The sequence below is a fragment of the Microcebus murinus genome, chromosome 26 (assembly GCF_040939455.1).
Source record: "Microcebus murinus isolate Inina chromosome 26, M.murinus_Inina_mat1.0, whole genome shotgun sequence".
In the NCBI taxonomy this organism is placed as follows: Eukaryota; Metazoa; Chordata; class Mammalia; order Primates; family Cheirogaleidae; genus Microcebus; species Microcebus murinus.
In genome coordinates, this window is record NC_134129.1 from 16246860 (window position 1) to 16263786 (window position 16927).

At 40.1% G+C, this 16927-nt stretch overlaps 1 protein-coding gene across 2 annotated transcripts in view; it reads left to right on the plus strand.

Moving 5' to 3' along the window:
• Positions 1-16927, plus strand: part of SCFD2 (sec1 family domain containing 2) — a 311415-nt gene that overhangs the window by 14580 nt on the left and 279908 nt on the right. For both annotated transcript variants that reach the window (XM_020284618.2, XM_075997920.1), the window contains exon 3: positions 10331-10458. In XM_020284618.2, the coding sequence (XP_020140207.2) occupies positions 10331-10458 (128 nt within the window). The remainder of the gene's footprint in view (positions 1-10330; positions 10459-16927) is intronic.

Here is a 16927-nt window from a genome sequence, read left to right on the forward strand (position 1 = left end):
CTCTATAAAACTGTCACTAACTCTGTGTCTTAGAGTTCCTTGACACATGAATTCTTAACTTTCCATGGCTTGAATTTGAGCCAAGACACACAGATGCAATCAATTTAGCCTAGAGTCGAGTTCCCCAGTGCTGCAAGGGACTGGTTCATGGAAGTAACCTATAGGAACTCAAAGTATATCCTTTAGAGGTGGAGAATGTGCATAGAGCAATGTATGTTTGCTTTTTAAGTAATCTAATTGTCTTAGTGATTTAAAAATCTTCATATTGAGTTAATCCATTTATGCACTAGGAATCCATATGAAAAGCAGCCTTTCTTATGCTTTACTGTTGGCTAGGAGGAAATTATTAATAAATTTGTGTTGGTTATAGTATTACCACTAATGAGCTGATAGACAATAGGAATAAAATAATGTTCACCTGCACTGAGATGAGACTCAATTACCCTCAATTATTTTATATGATGGTTAAACAGTTTCTATGCTATTACGTTCTGGTCTGTTTTTAAAGATTTCACAGGCATGTTGCACTGCTGAATGAAGGCATCATACTGAAGAAAGAAGTGATAAACTAGAGTATTCCTGGGAAAGAGATGAAACTTTGATTAAATATCAGTTAGAAATTGTTCTTTTATAGTTCTGAACATTTATAAACCTTGTATTTATCCTGGATTTTGTTTTCTTAACGTGCAGTTGTGATTTATACACTGATAAAGACATTCCATTCCATTTATAATCTGGAACCAATCACACATTAGATTTTTGTTAGCTATAGAGTGATGTAGAAGGAACGTGCATTCTTCTAGGACATTTAAAGATTTCGGAGGACCAAACCAAAAGTATATAACTCATGACAAGATTGTTAGGCTAATTAAAACTTTATAACAGATAGTACATTTATTCATGCTTTTAAAATGACACCCTTTTACCCAGTTAGAACAATGCAAATAAAATGTGTATGGTGCTTTATTCTTGTTGAATTAATTATTATTATTATTATTATTTTGAGACAGAGTCTCATTTTGTTGCCCAGGCTAGAGTGAGTGCCGTGGCGTCAGCCTCGCACACAGCAACCTCCAACTCCTGGGCTCAAGCGATCCTCCCGCCTCAGCCTCCCAGAGAGCTAGGATTACAGGCGTGAGCCACTGCGCCCGGCTGAATGAATTATTTAAAATCTCTTTCCAATAGTATGCGAGGCCTTTCGTAGAGATAAGAACTAAGGGATGGATATAAATGACTTTCTGGAAGCACAACCTGCATCAGGATCTGTGCTTTTTTCATTCTACTCTGCTTCTTCCCAAAATGTAGTCCAATGTGATATTTGAGTTTAACGTTTTTGAATTATCTTTTTCAACAGTGTATTTGATAATTGTGGGAACATTCTTCAACAAATGTGACAGATACAAAAACTCATTAAAACAATCTGCTAAACCTCTGGAGTCTGTTTCTGTTGATATGGGTTTTTTGGTGTCCTTGAGCAGCTTCTGTGCAGTTTTTGTTTTCTAGTCTTTTTTTATTTTTTATTTTTTTGAGACAGAGTCTTACTCTGTTTCTCAGGCTAGAGTGCCGTGGCATCAGCCTAGCTCACAGCAACTTTAAACTGGTCTCAAGCCATCCTCCTGCCTCAGCCTCCTGAGTAGCTGGGACTACAGGCAGGCACCACCGTGCCCGGCTAATTATTTCCACATTTTTTTAGTTGGTCAATTAACTTTCTATTTTTTTTTAGTAGAGACGTGGTCTTGCTCTTGCTCAGGCTGGTTTTGAACTCCTGACCTTGAGCCATCCGCCTGCCTCAACCTCCCAGAGGGCTAGGATTATAGGCGTGAGCCACTGCACCCGGCCTGTTTTCTAGTCTTTATTGTGGTCTAGTGGCTTTTTGACCAAAACTTCATGACCTTGAACAAGGTACCCAATCTCTCATGGTTATATTTTTCATCTCTGTAAAAAAAAAAAAATAAAGTAGATGAGTTGATTTCTAAGGAACTTTGTAAGATTTGAATTCCTCTTACTTTATGATTTCCATGTGCGTGTTCAGAAAATAAACTCCAGAACATGGATTGCATGAAGGCAGCGGTTTTATGTTTGTTTTTTTGTTCATTGCTATATCCCCAGCCCCAAGAACAGTGCGTGATGCAGAGTAGACACTCAACAAAGATTTGTTGAGTAAACGAGCAAACTTCAGTAGGAAGAAATGAATTGATGCGTTATTCACTGGCCAGGAAGTGTATTTATTCAGAAGTGCAAGTAATAGTAAATCTGATTCTAACCTTGCCCTGTTAAAATCTTTCAGTGTTTCTCTATTGTTATCTGGGGAAAGACTGAAACTTTGAATTTGTTTTGGGAAGCCTCTCTGGATCTGCCCTCTGCTTAATTGTTCCAGCCTTCATCATCTCCATCTTTTCCTGCTCCCCTTTCCCTTCCCTTCTGCATGCTCACAACCTTGGCTGCAGCTACACTTAACTTCTTTCAGGTCCTCATGTCATGGTATCCTACCTTCTGACCATCCTACATGCTATTCTTTCCTCTTTTCCAATGCTACCTTCTTTTCTGCTTCCGTAGATAGCGCCCTTTATTTCCTATATCAGCTCATAGTGTCTTGTCTTGTAATGACTAGTTTAATGTCTGTTCTCTCCTGCTAGACTTTGTAACCTTGCTGAGAGAAGACCTGTGCCTTACTTGTTCACCTTTGTACATTATTGCACCTCTAGTGGATAGCCCTAATAGTGAAGTGTGTTGGTGGCCTGAGTATATTGCCACCCATGGGCCTGGGATATGACATTCTGATCAAGCCAGACTTCTCCTGTTCTTAATGTTCTGTGGCCATTTCAACTCCCAATTTATTAATATAAGTTTTATGTAATAATACATAATTTGAGTTAGTAATTTTATAAATAAAATAGGGCAGGGGGATTTGGAATAGGAAGTGCCACATCAGCCCGAGTGGTCAAGGAGAGAACCCTTGAGTTGTACCTAGAACAGTCTTGACAGGTAGTAGGTGCTCAGTAAATATTTGTTGAATAAAGAAATGAATAAGACCTAATTAATGGGCCGGGCACGGTGGCTCACGCCTGTAGTCCTAGCACTCTGGGAGGCTGAGGCGGGCGGATTGCTCAAAGAGTTCAAAACCAGGAGTTCAAAACCACCCTGAGCAAGAGCGAGACCCCATCTCTACTATAAATAGAAAGTAATTGGCCCACTAATATATATACAAAAAATCAGCTGGGCATGGTGGCGCATGCCTGTAGTCCCAGCTACTCAGGAGGCTGAGGCAGGAGGATTGCTTGAGCCCAGGAGATTGAGGTTGCTGTGAGCTGGGCTGACGCCACGGCACTCACTCTAGCCCAGGCAACAGAGTGGGACTCTGTCTCAAAAAAAAAAAAAAAAAAAAAAAAGACCTAATTAATGAACCTCTGGAGGAAGAGGGTTCTAGGCAAAGGGAATAGAAAATACAAGGGTCCTGAGTTGAAAACACGGTTGATCCATTTAGGGGCCTGAAATCAGGCCAGTGTGGTTGAGTCCTAATGGAGAAACTAAGAAGTAGAAGATGGAGTTGTAGTCAGGGGAATGTATTAACTTGTATAAACCTGTTGGCCAAAATAAGGATCTTGGAATTTACTTTAATGGTAGTAGGAAGCATGGCAGCGTTTTGAGCAAGGGACTGATATGATCTGATAACCTTGAGAAGTCACTCTATCCCAAGCCATCATTAATTCTTTTTTTTTTTTTTTTTTTTTTTTTGGCTATCCCTACGCATTGTAAATCATTAATTCTTGCTTGGACTCTTGCAGTAGCCTTTTCCCAGTCCTCAGATACATTCTCCACAGTGAGGCCTGAGTGATCTTTTAACAATGTACACCTGATCGGGTCAGCCTGTTGTTGAAGACCCTTCGGTTGCTCTTGGAAAAAAGTCCACAATCCCTAATGTGGGTTACCAGGCCTTGAGTCTTTTGACATATGCTTAGGGCAGTGCCAAACTAGATCGTCATGCTCCATTCAGACTTTTTTCATTTCTTTGAAAAAAAATCCCAAGTTCTCTTCTCAGGCCCCCAGCCCATGATGCTGATCTGCTCTTACCCCATTTTTCATGCTTATTTTCCAGGTCTCACTGTCAGATCCTCAGCCACCTTCTGACCTTCACCCCCAAGCCCAGCCCAGGTTGGGTGTTACACTCTCCTGGAGCTCCCATTGTCTGTTTTTGTCACGCTGCAGAGGTGTGCTCAGTTCTAGCTCCCCTGCTAGATGTCTAGCTCCCAGAGGGTGCATGGGAAGCTGCTCACAGCTGGTTCCAGAACCTTGCTGAATGCCCAGCCTACAGGAAATGCTTATATTTTTAAAGAAAGAATGAACAAAAGACCACTTTCCAGTGCCAAGGGTCTATGTCCCATATTCTGTGTTTAGCTGCTTTTGCTTCAATTGAGATGAAGGTTAACGGATAAATTTATTAAAGATGAGGTAATTGTTTGAAAAAGTAGTCAAGAGGAAAGATGAGCACTGAAGCCCCTGTGAGTAATTTAATCAACAAACCTACCTTCAGAGCTCATTAACCTCATCACTTATGGAAGCCATTATTCCCTGCTGTGAAAAGCTATGACTCAGCTTGTTCTCTGTTTAAAATTAGTGGAAACTGTTTGTTTGGGTTTTTTTTTGTTGTTGTTATTGTCATTGTTTTTCTGTTGGAATACTGTGACCATTATTGCAAATCCTGTGATTAAGCTTAACTTCCTGTGCATGCTGGGAAGGAACTATTCCTCTGTGTTTAGTCACCAAATAATGGGGTGCATTCATGTTTCATCCTCAGCCTCTTAATTGCATGCCTTCCACTTGATGGAAGCAGCACCATGATTCAAGATTCAGCCACCTTTTCAAAATTAATGCTGTCTTCATTATATTTTATTTGGTGATGAATATTTCCTGTGAGTTTCTAACAGATTGCATTTGGCATTTTATACATGCCAAACCAAGGCAGCTTCTAAGATTTCATTTGGAGTTGAGTAATTCTGGTGAATAAAGGGCCAGGAATGAACTGGAAGGACCATATTTTCATGTACAGATGTCTCTTGAAAGACTTTAAAAAGCTACGTCTAGCAGATTATTATTATGTGTATATCATTGGTCTGTAGTCTTCAAACATGACAATCTGTGAAAGTAGTTTTATTTTTAAGGATACAAGATAATCAGTTTATCAAAATGACATATATTGAATATGTATTTGGCATTTGATATAGTTACTACCATATAGAAATTAATTACATTTCATAGTAATATAGATCTTTTCATAGGACAAATATTTTACTTTTATATTGTATACATCAGGGAATCTGTTGTAACAAATAAAATTGTGTGCCAGTAACTACAATGAATTAAAGTTTATCTCTTTGAAAAATATGGCTTTAAAGACAGAGTAAAAGGTAGATAATAGTATAATTTATATCTACATGCTATTGAGAATTTTTTCTGTTAATTCTTTTATTATTATCCCTGGACTTCTATTAATAAAAGAAATAATAGCATGGGATATTCTCCCAACTTCTGCTAATCTTTGGAAAGTTAATCAAATTTGTACATGTGAATTTGGAACACCAGGGTGTAATGGAAATCTTATAAATACAGCTTGTTAGAGATTCAAGGAATCTCGGAAATTGAATTATAGTTTAAGCCTTTTATTTTACGAAATAGCATAGAATTGTGGTTAATAGATGGATTTTGGAGTTCACAGTGACCTGGGCTCAAATTCTAATTTATTGGCTATATAATTTGGGCAAATTATTTCATTTCTTTAAGAATGAGCTTTTTCACTGAGTGTAGTCAATGATACTTATCCTGGAGGGTTATTATTCAATGAGATAATAGTCGTGTTGCCTGTGACATACTGAGTTCTCAATAAATGAATATAATGACATCAGTAATACCTATAAGGGATATAAAGCACCAGAAAGGTTAACTGAATTACCCCAAATCACAGAAGCTGTCCATTGGCACCTCTAGCGGTGGAGCTCTAACTCTCTCTCTCTTTTTTTTTTTAATTAATAATGAGATGTCAAGCAAGTGGTTTCATTTTGTCTCACTTTTATCAGTGGTAAAATAACTAGGGGCTATTTCCCCTTCTCTCTTTCCCAAGGACATCATCAACATAAAATAATAACTAGATTGGAAAGAACACTTCTAAACAATTTAGACTGTAGTTTTTTGCATTTTAAATTATAGGAATGATGTATCTATATCTATAATGATTAAAAATTATGCAAAAGTCTTCTTAGAGGGAAACATTTCAAGAAGAAAGTTGAATAAAAGTGTAAAGTTAGCCTTGTGTAGCAAAATGACTATCAATGGCTAATGTTGACCTACCAGGGGAATAGTATGATGTTGTTTAAAACAGAAAGTGTGTAAAATTCTGAGAGAGTGCTTTACCTACTTCATGAGTTAATGTGGATCCACTTTACTCTCTTTATTCCATTCTATCCTATGTGAGGCCCACGTGTGAACTTACAGGGAGAATAAAAGGTGTTAAGGATTAGAAAAGAAAGCCAACATGAAAAGTTGAAAATGGTTGACGTCCTACATAATTGATTCTCTTTGATGATTTGCCCACTACCACCTTAGCATGGTATAGTAGAAAGAAAGATTACTGGGCTTAGAAGCCAGGTACCTTAGTATGAGTCCTGGTTTTGCCATTTATCAGAATGAGGGTATTTAAGTAAGTCCCTGGGCTTTTCTGAGGCTCCTTAAATTGTGTCAGTGACAATGGCTTAGCTCAGGAGGTGAGAATCAAATGTGATATCAAAAGTTTTATAAATTCTGAAATACTTTTTAAATAGAATGTAGCGGTGGTGGTAATTGAAACTATATTTTAACATTTTATTTCCCTTTAAAAAAATCTTCCTTAATTTAGCCATGAACGATAAAAACTGTTTTTGGGTGGGCCTGATTATTAAAAAGATGTTGAGCAGCTGTTCCTGAACTTAAGGGAGAAGACTAAGCAAAAAGGAAGTAGGTTCACAGTATGACACAAAGGGTTTAGATTAGGTATAAATAGAGTCCAATAGCAATTTGGTTTGTTTGAAGCTGTAGTGTTTTTCTCAGGCATATTATAAAAGTTTCTTTGGGTGCTTTCAAAAACTAAAAATGGATTTTCATTTGTCTGTGTTGGGTTGGGTATGGTCCTGCTGAAGATATAAAGATGATTAATTTAATATTACTTCTAATGTTCACTGCTGACCCAAGAGTTGCACAACTATTTGATAAGTCAGTCTGGAAATATTTATAGAATATGAACTCCTTGGAAAAGTAACAATTGTAGTCTTGAAGTGTCCTGCAGAATTTCACTATAATTAAATTGAAGAGTCAAGAAGCTGACATAGAAGCCATTGCTTTAAAACCTTTGTAAGAAAACCTTTAACTCCCTATAGCTGTTAGTTTCTAAGTAATCGATAGTGAAGTTCCTTATTTTATTCCTTACAAATAAAAATTCTTTACATCAACTTATTGTGTATAGAGAGATTGCTTGAGTTGGAGTTTTTTCAATGTGTTTCAGTGTGTATCATAGGGTGTATGAATTCTACATGATCTTTTCATATTAGAAAATGAAGCTGCTGACAGTGGTTATACATAAGTGTTTGCAAGTAGGTGGGAAGGACCACTGTGGTTCTAAAATAGGCTTGCTTCTATATCTTATGAGAAAATCCTGACCTCCTGACCTTTGATTTTTTTTTTTATTAGTATTACTGCTGCTGCTGTCACTACTGTTATGCTTGTTGAGCACTTGTATACTAGGCATTCTTCTAAGTGCTTTAGATGTATTAGTTCATTCAAGTTTCATAAAAACCCACGGCCAGGCGTGGTGGCTCACGCCTGTAATCGTAGCACTTTGGGAGGCCGAGGCGGGCGGATTGCTGAAGGTCAGGAGTTCGAAACCAGCCTGAGCGAGACCCCATCTCTACCAAAAATAGAAATAAATTAATTGACCAACTAAAAATATATATACAAAAAATTAGCCGGGCATGGTGGCGCATGCCTGTAGTCCCAGCTACTCGGGAGGCTGAGGCAGGAGGATCGCTGAGCCCCGGAGATTGAGGTTGCTGTGAGCCAGGCTAATGCCACGGCACTCACTCTAGCCTGGGCAACAAAGTGAGACTCTGTCTCAAAAAAAAAAAAAAAAACCCATTAAATATGTACTATTACCATCCCCATTGAACAGAGGAGAAAACGTGTGTAGAGAGGGCAAGTAACTCTCCCAGGGACAGAGAGCTAGCAAGAGGCAAAAACAGCACCCTGTGTTGTTTGGTTCAACACTCATACTCCTGCCACTCTGCGGTTCTTCCTTCTGGTCTACCATACCGGCACTGTTGTAATAGCCCTCCTGTCCACCTTAGCATGTAGCAAATATTGTCCTTAGTGTCATGTTCCCAGGACTTTGCACATTCTGAAATGTCCTTCTTTCTCTTGTCTGGCAACTAAGAGTTTATATTTTCCTTGAAGTCTTTCTTTACTACTCTCCTTCCCAGATTGAGTTCTAACTTCTTCCCTTGGCTGCTTCTGGGGCTTATGTATCTTTGAACGTGCTCATCATTTCTAGTAGAAATCATTCGCTCAGTCCTTCTCCTTCCAGGCAGGATGAGATTTGCATAGAAATCTACACAAGCATTGATCATGGCTCTAATCCACTTGTTTTGGTAATTTCTTTGCTTTCATGTTTGCCTCTTCTTCCAGGCTATAAGTCAATGGATGCTTGTTTTTAACTCCAATCTCAACCAAATATAGGGCTTGGCATGTAGTTTACCTGCTCACATACATTAAACTTAAGAATGTTAGATGCAGGCCGGGCGCGGTGGCTCACGCCTGTAATCCTAGCACTCTGGGAGGCCGAGGCAGGCGGATCGCTCAAGGTCAGGAGTTTGAAACCAGCCTAAGCAAGAGCGAGACCCCATCTCTACTATAAATAGAAAGAAATTAATTGGCCAAATAATATATATATATAGAAAAAATCAGCTGGGCATGGTGGCACATGCCTGTAGTCCTAGCCACTTGGGAGGCTGAGGCAGGAGGATTGCTTGAGCCCAGGAGATTGAGGTTGCTGTGAGCTAGGCTGACGCCATGGCACTCACTCTAGCCTGAGCAACAAAGAGAGACTCTGTCTCAAAAAAAAAAAAAAAAAATGTTAGATGCAGAGTTATAATGATGACAGTTTTGATCAGATTAAAACAAGTGGAGTATGTTGAGCAGTGACGTTAGTTTACTATGAAAAAATAGAAGATAATTAAAAACATCCACTATTTAATGAAACATTATTATGTGCCAGACATTAAACTCAGTGCTAAAAGACATCATGCCTTTATTCCAGATCAAATTCAAACTTGAAAGATATATCTTATTAGGTATAATACTAAAATTAAATTAATATCTTAATAGAAGTTTCACAACTCAATTTAAAAAAAACGCATTCATTTTCAAACTATTACTGACTGGATATTAAGAGAGTTCGTAGGGCTTTGAGTGGAGGAAAAAGTCCTTAAAAAGGGACAGAAGTCATCCTTGTTTCTTTAGATTCAGTTTTTAAACATTACTACAAATGTGTATACTTGGCTACATGGCAGAGATCTTCCGGAAAGAACACTGTACTCATTTATAATTCAGACATGGCATGTTGGGTGAGACAGAGGGCTATTGGAGAAGTGAGCCCAGATGAGATTCTGCATAATGCAGTGCTTGGTGCTCTTATCAACGGTTAATTGTAAAGGCGGGATTAAGTACCATCCTCCCAACCTAAAGCCCAAAGTAGGCTACTTCAGACCATAGTTACTTAGCATAATTCCTGATTTCCATTCAGTAGGAAGCCTATTAATTAGGAAGTCTATTGAGTAATTTTTGAACAGGAATTCTCATTGCTGATTGCTATGTATTTCCCAGACAAGTATATTATCTCAAATTGGTATACTGCTTATAATCACTGATAAATAAATCATTTTGACACATACATTCGATTTTGATTTACATAACATTTATGTTATTCCAGCACTGTTGAATTGCATTCTGAAATGCTTTTAAGTATACAATCGTAAAAAAACCCCACAATTTATCATACAGTTTTCCCATACTTTTCATGGTCCTTTTCTTCCCTTTTGTTTTTGTTTTTTTTTGGCTTGATTTTGTTGTCGCCTTAATTTCTCCATGTTTTATGTCAACACATTCTTGCTTTAACTCTAACACTTTGAGTCTGCCTGTAGGAAAGACTACACTGGTGCTCAAGAAAAGTTATTGAAGAAATTATTTTGCTTTCGACCCTTTCGATATTCCGGAAGAAATTTATTCTGAAGCTCTTTTTGTGGTTTTATTGCAGCGACCCCTCAGCCAAAACCCTGTGGGAAGCCTTACTGAACAGCAAGCACAAGGAGGCAGTGATGGAAGTCCGGAGACATCTAGTGGAGACAGCGAGCAGAGAGCAGCTGCCAATCAAGATGAGCATGGGTAAGTCAGCCTGTCGCTGTGCTGAGGACAGACGGGGGCCCAGGCTCCCAGGAAGTTTATTTAAGCCTGCACTGAACTGTGGCCCAACCTCGCCCACATGGAATCGAAGTAAAAGCAGTGAAGACATTTGTCCACTGTTGAAGAAATAGGGAAGGAAAATGTACACACTGCCCAATTGCTCAGCAGTTACCACTCTCTTATCAGACTCAACCTTGGGAGCTCCAGGAGAGAGTTCTTGCTTACAAAAAATAATTCTTTCATTTTTTTCAGTTGATCTAGAACTATCAGTATTGGTTTGGACCACCTCCCCTTAATTCTGTTCGACACCTACTCTCCTTTTTTCCCCTTGCTCTCCCCTTCTTCTACTTATGGTAGATGAAAGCTCTTTTATTAGTTTTTAATTAATGAATAAGCTGTTTTACTGAAAAACCTTTGAGCAGCCAGACATGCTCCAGCCTGGCCTCACCCTTAGAGTGGTCTGCTAATTGTCTAGTCCTGTAAGTGTTAATTCTTCTTTGTCAGGGGACTATATACCTAATTTTTCTATTTCTCATTTTTTTCCACATCCAACTTTGTCTTTAGTAGAATTAGAAGAATATAGTCACAATAGAATTTAAATTTTAGGTGGCTTTTTTTCTTTTAATAAAAAAGTCAGAGAACAACAGAACTAATGTTTCGATTTCTATAGAAAAGGAAATTAGCTTTTTACTTTGTTTTTTTTAAAAACTATTAACTCATTTTATTAATATAGAAATATTTAAATATGGGTATTGAATCTGGTTAATAGAATTTATTTCTGGAAACTTTCAAAAATTTACATCTCTATTTTAAAAATAAGGCTTCTCTCTTATAATTTGCTCTTAGTGTCTAGTAAATATTAGTACATTTTGCTGAATGGGAAATTTTTTCTGTGCTGAGATTCTTAGCCTAAATTCTTCACTGCTTATGGGGGCAAAAACCAAACTATTACGTTGAAATAGAGCAAAATTATGGAAGTAGAAGAATATGGATGAACCCAGGTGGAGAAAAGTTATAGGGTCATAACATGAGAAAAAACACCATGAGTTTTTAGTGTATTAGGTGACTATATATGAGGGTTTTGAGGAACATAAGGAAAAGAAATGTGAAAATAATTAACATTTATTGAGTACTTATAAGGTGCTAGATCTTCTTATCTACATGTGTTATCTTATTTCATTCTTACAGTAATGAGATAGTATCACATTTTTCAGATAAGGAAATTGAAGCAGAGACAAATTAACTACGTTGCCCAAGGCCATGTATATGATAGGTGGTAGGACTGGAATTGAAATCCAAGCACTCTGATGCTACAGTGTATGCACTTTATTTATTAAATCATCCTAATTCCATATAACCAATGCCAGAAGTCCTACATGTGGTTTTGGAAGGTGAAAACTCTTTTCTTAGTCTTGAATTAATGAATGAACTATTGTACTGAAAAAACAATTGAGCAGACAGACATGCTCTGGCCTGGCCCCTCAGCCTTAGAGTGGAATCAAAGTTGCTGCTTTGATACCATCCTGGCATTTAGTTAATTCTCCTTCCTTTCTTTCTTATTCCTTCCCTCCCTCCCTCCTTCCCTCCCTCTGCCACCTTTTTGCTTTCTTTCTTCCCTCCCCTCCCCTCCCCTCCCCTCCCCTCCCCTCCCCTCCCCTCCCCTCCCCTCCCCTCCTCTCCTCCCCTCCCCTCCTCTCCTCTCCTCCCCTTCCCTCCCCTCCCCTCCCCTCTCCTCTCCTCTCCTCCCCTTTCTTTCCTTCCTTCCTTCCCTCCCTCCCTCCCTCCCTCCCTCCCTCCCTCCCTCCCTCCCTCCCTCCCTCCCTTCCTTCCTTCCTTCCTTCCTTCCTTCCTTCCTTCCTCTCTTTCTCTCTCTTTCTCTCTCTTTCTTTCTCTCCTTTTCTTCTTTTCTGAGTTAAGAAGGCCAGGCTATTGCCCAAGCTGAAGTGCAGTGGCACAATCATAGCTCACTGCAACCTCCAACTCCTGGGCTCAAGCGATACTTCTGTCTCTGCCTCCCGAGTAGCTGAGATTATAGATATGACCCACTGACCCAGCTCTTCCTTCCTTTTCTTTCCACATTCCTGAGACACATTACTAACAAGTGTGTTTACTTAACAGAATTCCTTATTCATAAGTATGTTGAAATAAAAATTAATTCATATTGTGAATCAAGAAAAATAGGAATGCACAAAGAGTTTTGATGATAAGGTTATTTATATTGTGTTTCACTGATATAACCTTATGATGCTATCACAGAGCATACATCAATTTTTATTGTTCAATGCAGGACTCCTTGAAGATCAACAAACTTAACTTCTCTAAAGGGCTGTATCTTGTAAAAATAATCAGAGCCAGAAATTTTAAAAAGAGACTGGTAACCTCATAAGGAATTCAAGTTTGTTTGTTTGTTTATTTATTTATTTATTTTCTGAGACAGAGTCTCGCTTTGTTGCCCAGGCTAGAGTGAGTGCTGTGGCGTCAGCCTAGCTCACAGCAACCTCCAACTCCTGGGCTCAAGCCATCCTCCTGCCTCAGCCTCCCGAGTAGCTGGGATTACAGGCATGCGCCACCATGCCCGGCTAATTTTTTCTATATATATTAGTTGGCCAATTAATTTCTTTCTATTTATAGTAGAGACAGGGTCTCACTCTTGCTTAGGCTGGTTTCAAACTCCTTAGCTCAAGCAGTCCTCCTGCCTCGGCCTCCCAGAGTGCTAGGATTACAGGCGTGAGCCACCGCACCTGGCCAGGAATTTAAGTTTAAATGTTTGAGTTTCCTGTCACCCTGGCCACAAAGAAATGATTTGCTTTGTCCCAAAACCCCACACTTAGGGGTGGAGTGGGAGAGAAAAAAGAAAGAAGGAAAGAAGTAAATGATTGTTAGCAAACTTCTTTTGTAAAAAGGATCAAAAAGATTGGCTCAGAGCACACTCTATCCATGTGCCAGCTACAATTTAGTAAAAGATAACACAGAGCGGCTACCCATTTTTGCTTCATATCACTAGCCAGAATTTCTTTTGTGTTCCATTTGATATACAAACAGATACATAACTATAAACACTAAGGAGAAGAGCTGGAACTTTTAAACAAAATAAAACATTGATATTTAAAAACTGCCTATCAAATAGCTTTTAAAACTATGAAGTATACTTTAAACTATGCACTGTTTTCCCATCCTTTCTGTAAATTCTACTGAAGTATAAATTTTTCTGACTGTGGTAGAGGCTACTAGTATTTTTAAGATATTAAACAAATTTTGGGTTTTTTTGTTTTAGAGATGAGGGTCTCGCTCCTGGGCTCAAGCTATCCTCTCACCTCTGCTTCCTGAGTAGCTTGGGACTAGAGGTGAGCACTACCATGCGTGGCTAATTTTTAAAATTTTCTTAGAAATGGGATTTTGCTGTGTTTCCCAGGCTGTTCTTAAACTCCTGGCCTCAAGTGATCCTCCTGCCTCAGCTCTGAGAGTAGCTGGGATCACAGGTGCAAGCCACTATGCCTGGTAGATATTAAATAGATTTTAATTTTGGACTGAGGATTCTTTTGTGTTTAAACTTATTGAGTGGGATTCCATGATCAAAACCTCAGATCTTAAATATAAAATTTCTCAGGCCGGGCGTGGTGGCTCACGCCTATAATCCTAGCACTCTGGAAGGCCGAGGCACGCAGATTGCTTAAGGTCAGGAGTTCGAAACCAGCCTGAGCAAGAGCGAGACCTCGTCTCTACTACAAATAGAAAGAAATTAATTGGCCAACTAATATATATGTAGAAAAAATTAGCCGGGCATGGTGGCACATGCCTGTAGTCCCAGCTACTCGGGAGGCTGAGGCAGGAGGATCGCTTGAGCCCAGGAGTGTGAGGTTGCTGTGAGCTAGGCTGATGCCATGGCACTCACTCTAGCCTGGGCAACACAGCGAGACTCTGTCTCAAAAAAAAAAAAAACAATTTCTCAGTACATGGCAAGTTCATATTGAAACATTATGAGCACCAAGAGAAATAAACATCAGTCTCTTTAAGAAAAAAAGTTTAATTGCTAAAACACAAAAAATCCATTTTATCATTGCACATATAAACACATGCCATCTTTCTGAGAGCTTGTTATTAAATTGTCAGTTAACTAGATAGATATGTTCCAGAAAAGTGACTTTTAAAACATTGAAACTGAATCGTCCTTTTCCCACTGGCTTTCATAGTGAAAAATTTATTTTGAAATTAACAGAACAAGTAGACCATAAGAAATCCATTTGTTTGAATCCAAAAAGGCTGCTCACAGAAGAAATGAATAGAAATGCCCATCTCAATCTCGGGTACATTTTACATAGAGTCTTTCTCTGGAATATCATTGTGGTTGGGAGATCTTCTTCACCAGTTTGTCCTATAGCTCTCTGCAAAATGGATCTGTTCCCCAGTGTATAATGGGTGGCAGAAATATCCTATTAGAGCTGAAATGAAACAGATCTCTTGATGATACTGTCTTTTCATTTGCAGCCATATTTCTTGAAAGAGTATCCTATGCTTGATGCCTCTGTTTATTACTTTCTTACTTATTAATCGAGTGTAGTCTGGCTTCACTGTTTTATTGAAAAGTCTCCCAGACAACTAAATATGAGGACATTTTTCTCATTCCTCATCCTTATTGACTTCTTTGCAGCATTCACTGCTACACTATTGCCATTTTCTTGTATGTCTGTGTTTTCTGTGACTTTAGGCTCTCCTGATTGTGATGGAGTGATTACAAAGTCAGCTATATCTGGGGCTGAATCACGGTTCTGCCCCTTAATAGCGAACATTCAATGTCTTTGGGGAAAATGTCTATTTCCTCGAATTTTGAAGGAGAATGAAAGCTCAAAGGAGCGTGGAGGTTATGATTATCTAGCAAACTGGAATTGGTGCGCTGTGGTTATATTCCTCATACAGAGAGGTGTCTATAGGAAAATCTACATGGGAAGCCAAATTATAAGAAGGTTATTTGGTGAAAGTGAAATCAAAGCAAACAAATCAAGTTAGATGATTTCTCCTTTCTTTCTGGGAAATGTACTTAGTTATTCTTTCTACTTCATGTGTCTTTTTTTTAGTCTTTATACTAAATACCTCCTTTCTGATAACACAGTCTCTCTTTTTTTTTGAGACAGAGTCTCACTCTGTTGCCCAGGCTAGAGTTCTGTGGCATCAGCCTCGCTCACAGCAACCTCAAACTCCTGGGCTCAAGCGATCCTCCTGCCTCAGCCTCCCGAGTAGCTGGGACTACAGGCATGCGCCATCATGCCCGGCTAATTTTTTCTATATCTATTAGTTGGCCAATTAATTTCTTTCTATTTTTATAGTAGAGATGGGGTTTCGCTCTTGCTCAGGCTGGTTTCAAACTCCCGACCTTGGGCGATCCTCCTGCCTTGGCCTCCCAGAGTGCTAGGATTATAGGAGTGAGCCACCATGCCTGGCAAACACAGTCTTTATTAATGCCAAATTCTAGTTTTTCCATTTTCAGCTTGGCTGTGATTACACTCCATTACCTCTTCCCTGACTCTGTTCACTCCTGCAAACTCCTCTGCCTCAATCACCTTGACTGTATTTGAGATTCTCAAACCTCTGTGGTCACGCTTTCATAGAAAATGTCTTGAGCTACATTTTCCAGATGATAATCTGATCAGAGAGTGCTGCTCTTTTGGGCCCAGGTTCTAGGTCCCCGGATACTGGAGTGCCAGGAGCCACTGCTACCCTGCTGGACCATGGGGCCATGTCCGTGGGGGTTGGCATGCACAACTGCTCTGCTGGGCTGGGGCTCCAGGGCCCTGATGGGCTGGGGACTGCACCAGCTCAGGTGCTAGGGGACATGGCTGCTCCACTGGGCTGAAGCTCAGAGTTCTGGGTGGCAGGGCACTGGGTTGGTCAGGTGCCAGGGGTGCAGCTGTTTCACGTGGCCCAGGCTCTGAGCAGCCTGGGAACAGGGCACAGCAGCGCTGGGATGGGGGAAATCCAGTGCCTCCGAGGCAGCTTGAGCCCAGGGGCTAGAGAGCATCAGACCTCAGCAGGGGGGTGGCGTACTAAAGCAGAGGTCCTCAAACTTTTTAAACAGGGGGCCAGGTCACTGTCCCTCAGACCGTTGGAGAGTGCGGCGCACATTCCACACATGCGCGCTGTGGGCTCGGGACTAGTCGGCTGCTAAGCAGGACAGGCAGCGGCGCAGGGCGAATAAATGTCCTCAGCGGGCCGCATGTGGCCCGTGGGCTGTAGCTTGAGGACGCCTGTACTAAAGTATGTGCAAACACGGGGCAATGGAGGCAGCGGCCCCTAGGGGACGAAGGGACACAGTGGCTCCTCTCCCCAGAGCATCGTGCACTCTAGCAGAGGCCCCGGTTTCAGGATGGCAAAGTGCAGTGGCAGCTTGGGCCAAGGCGCGGTGGGACATGATGTGAGCTCCTTCTCTGGAGTTCTACAGCCGTGGGAGCCCCAGGCA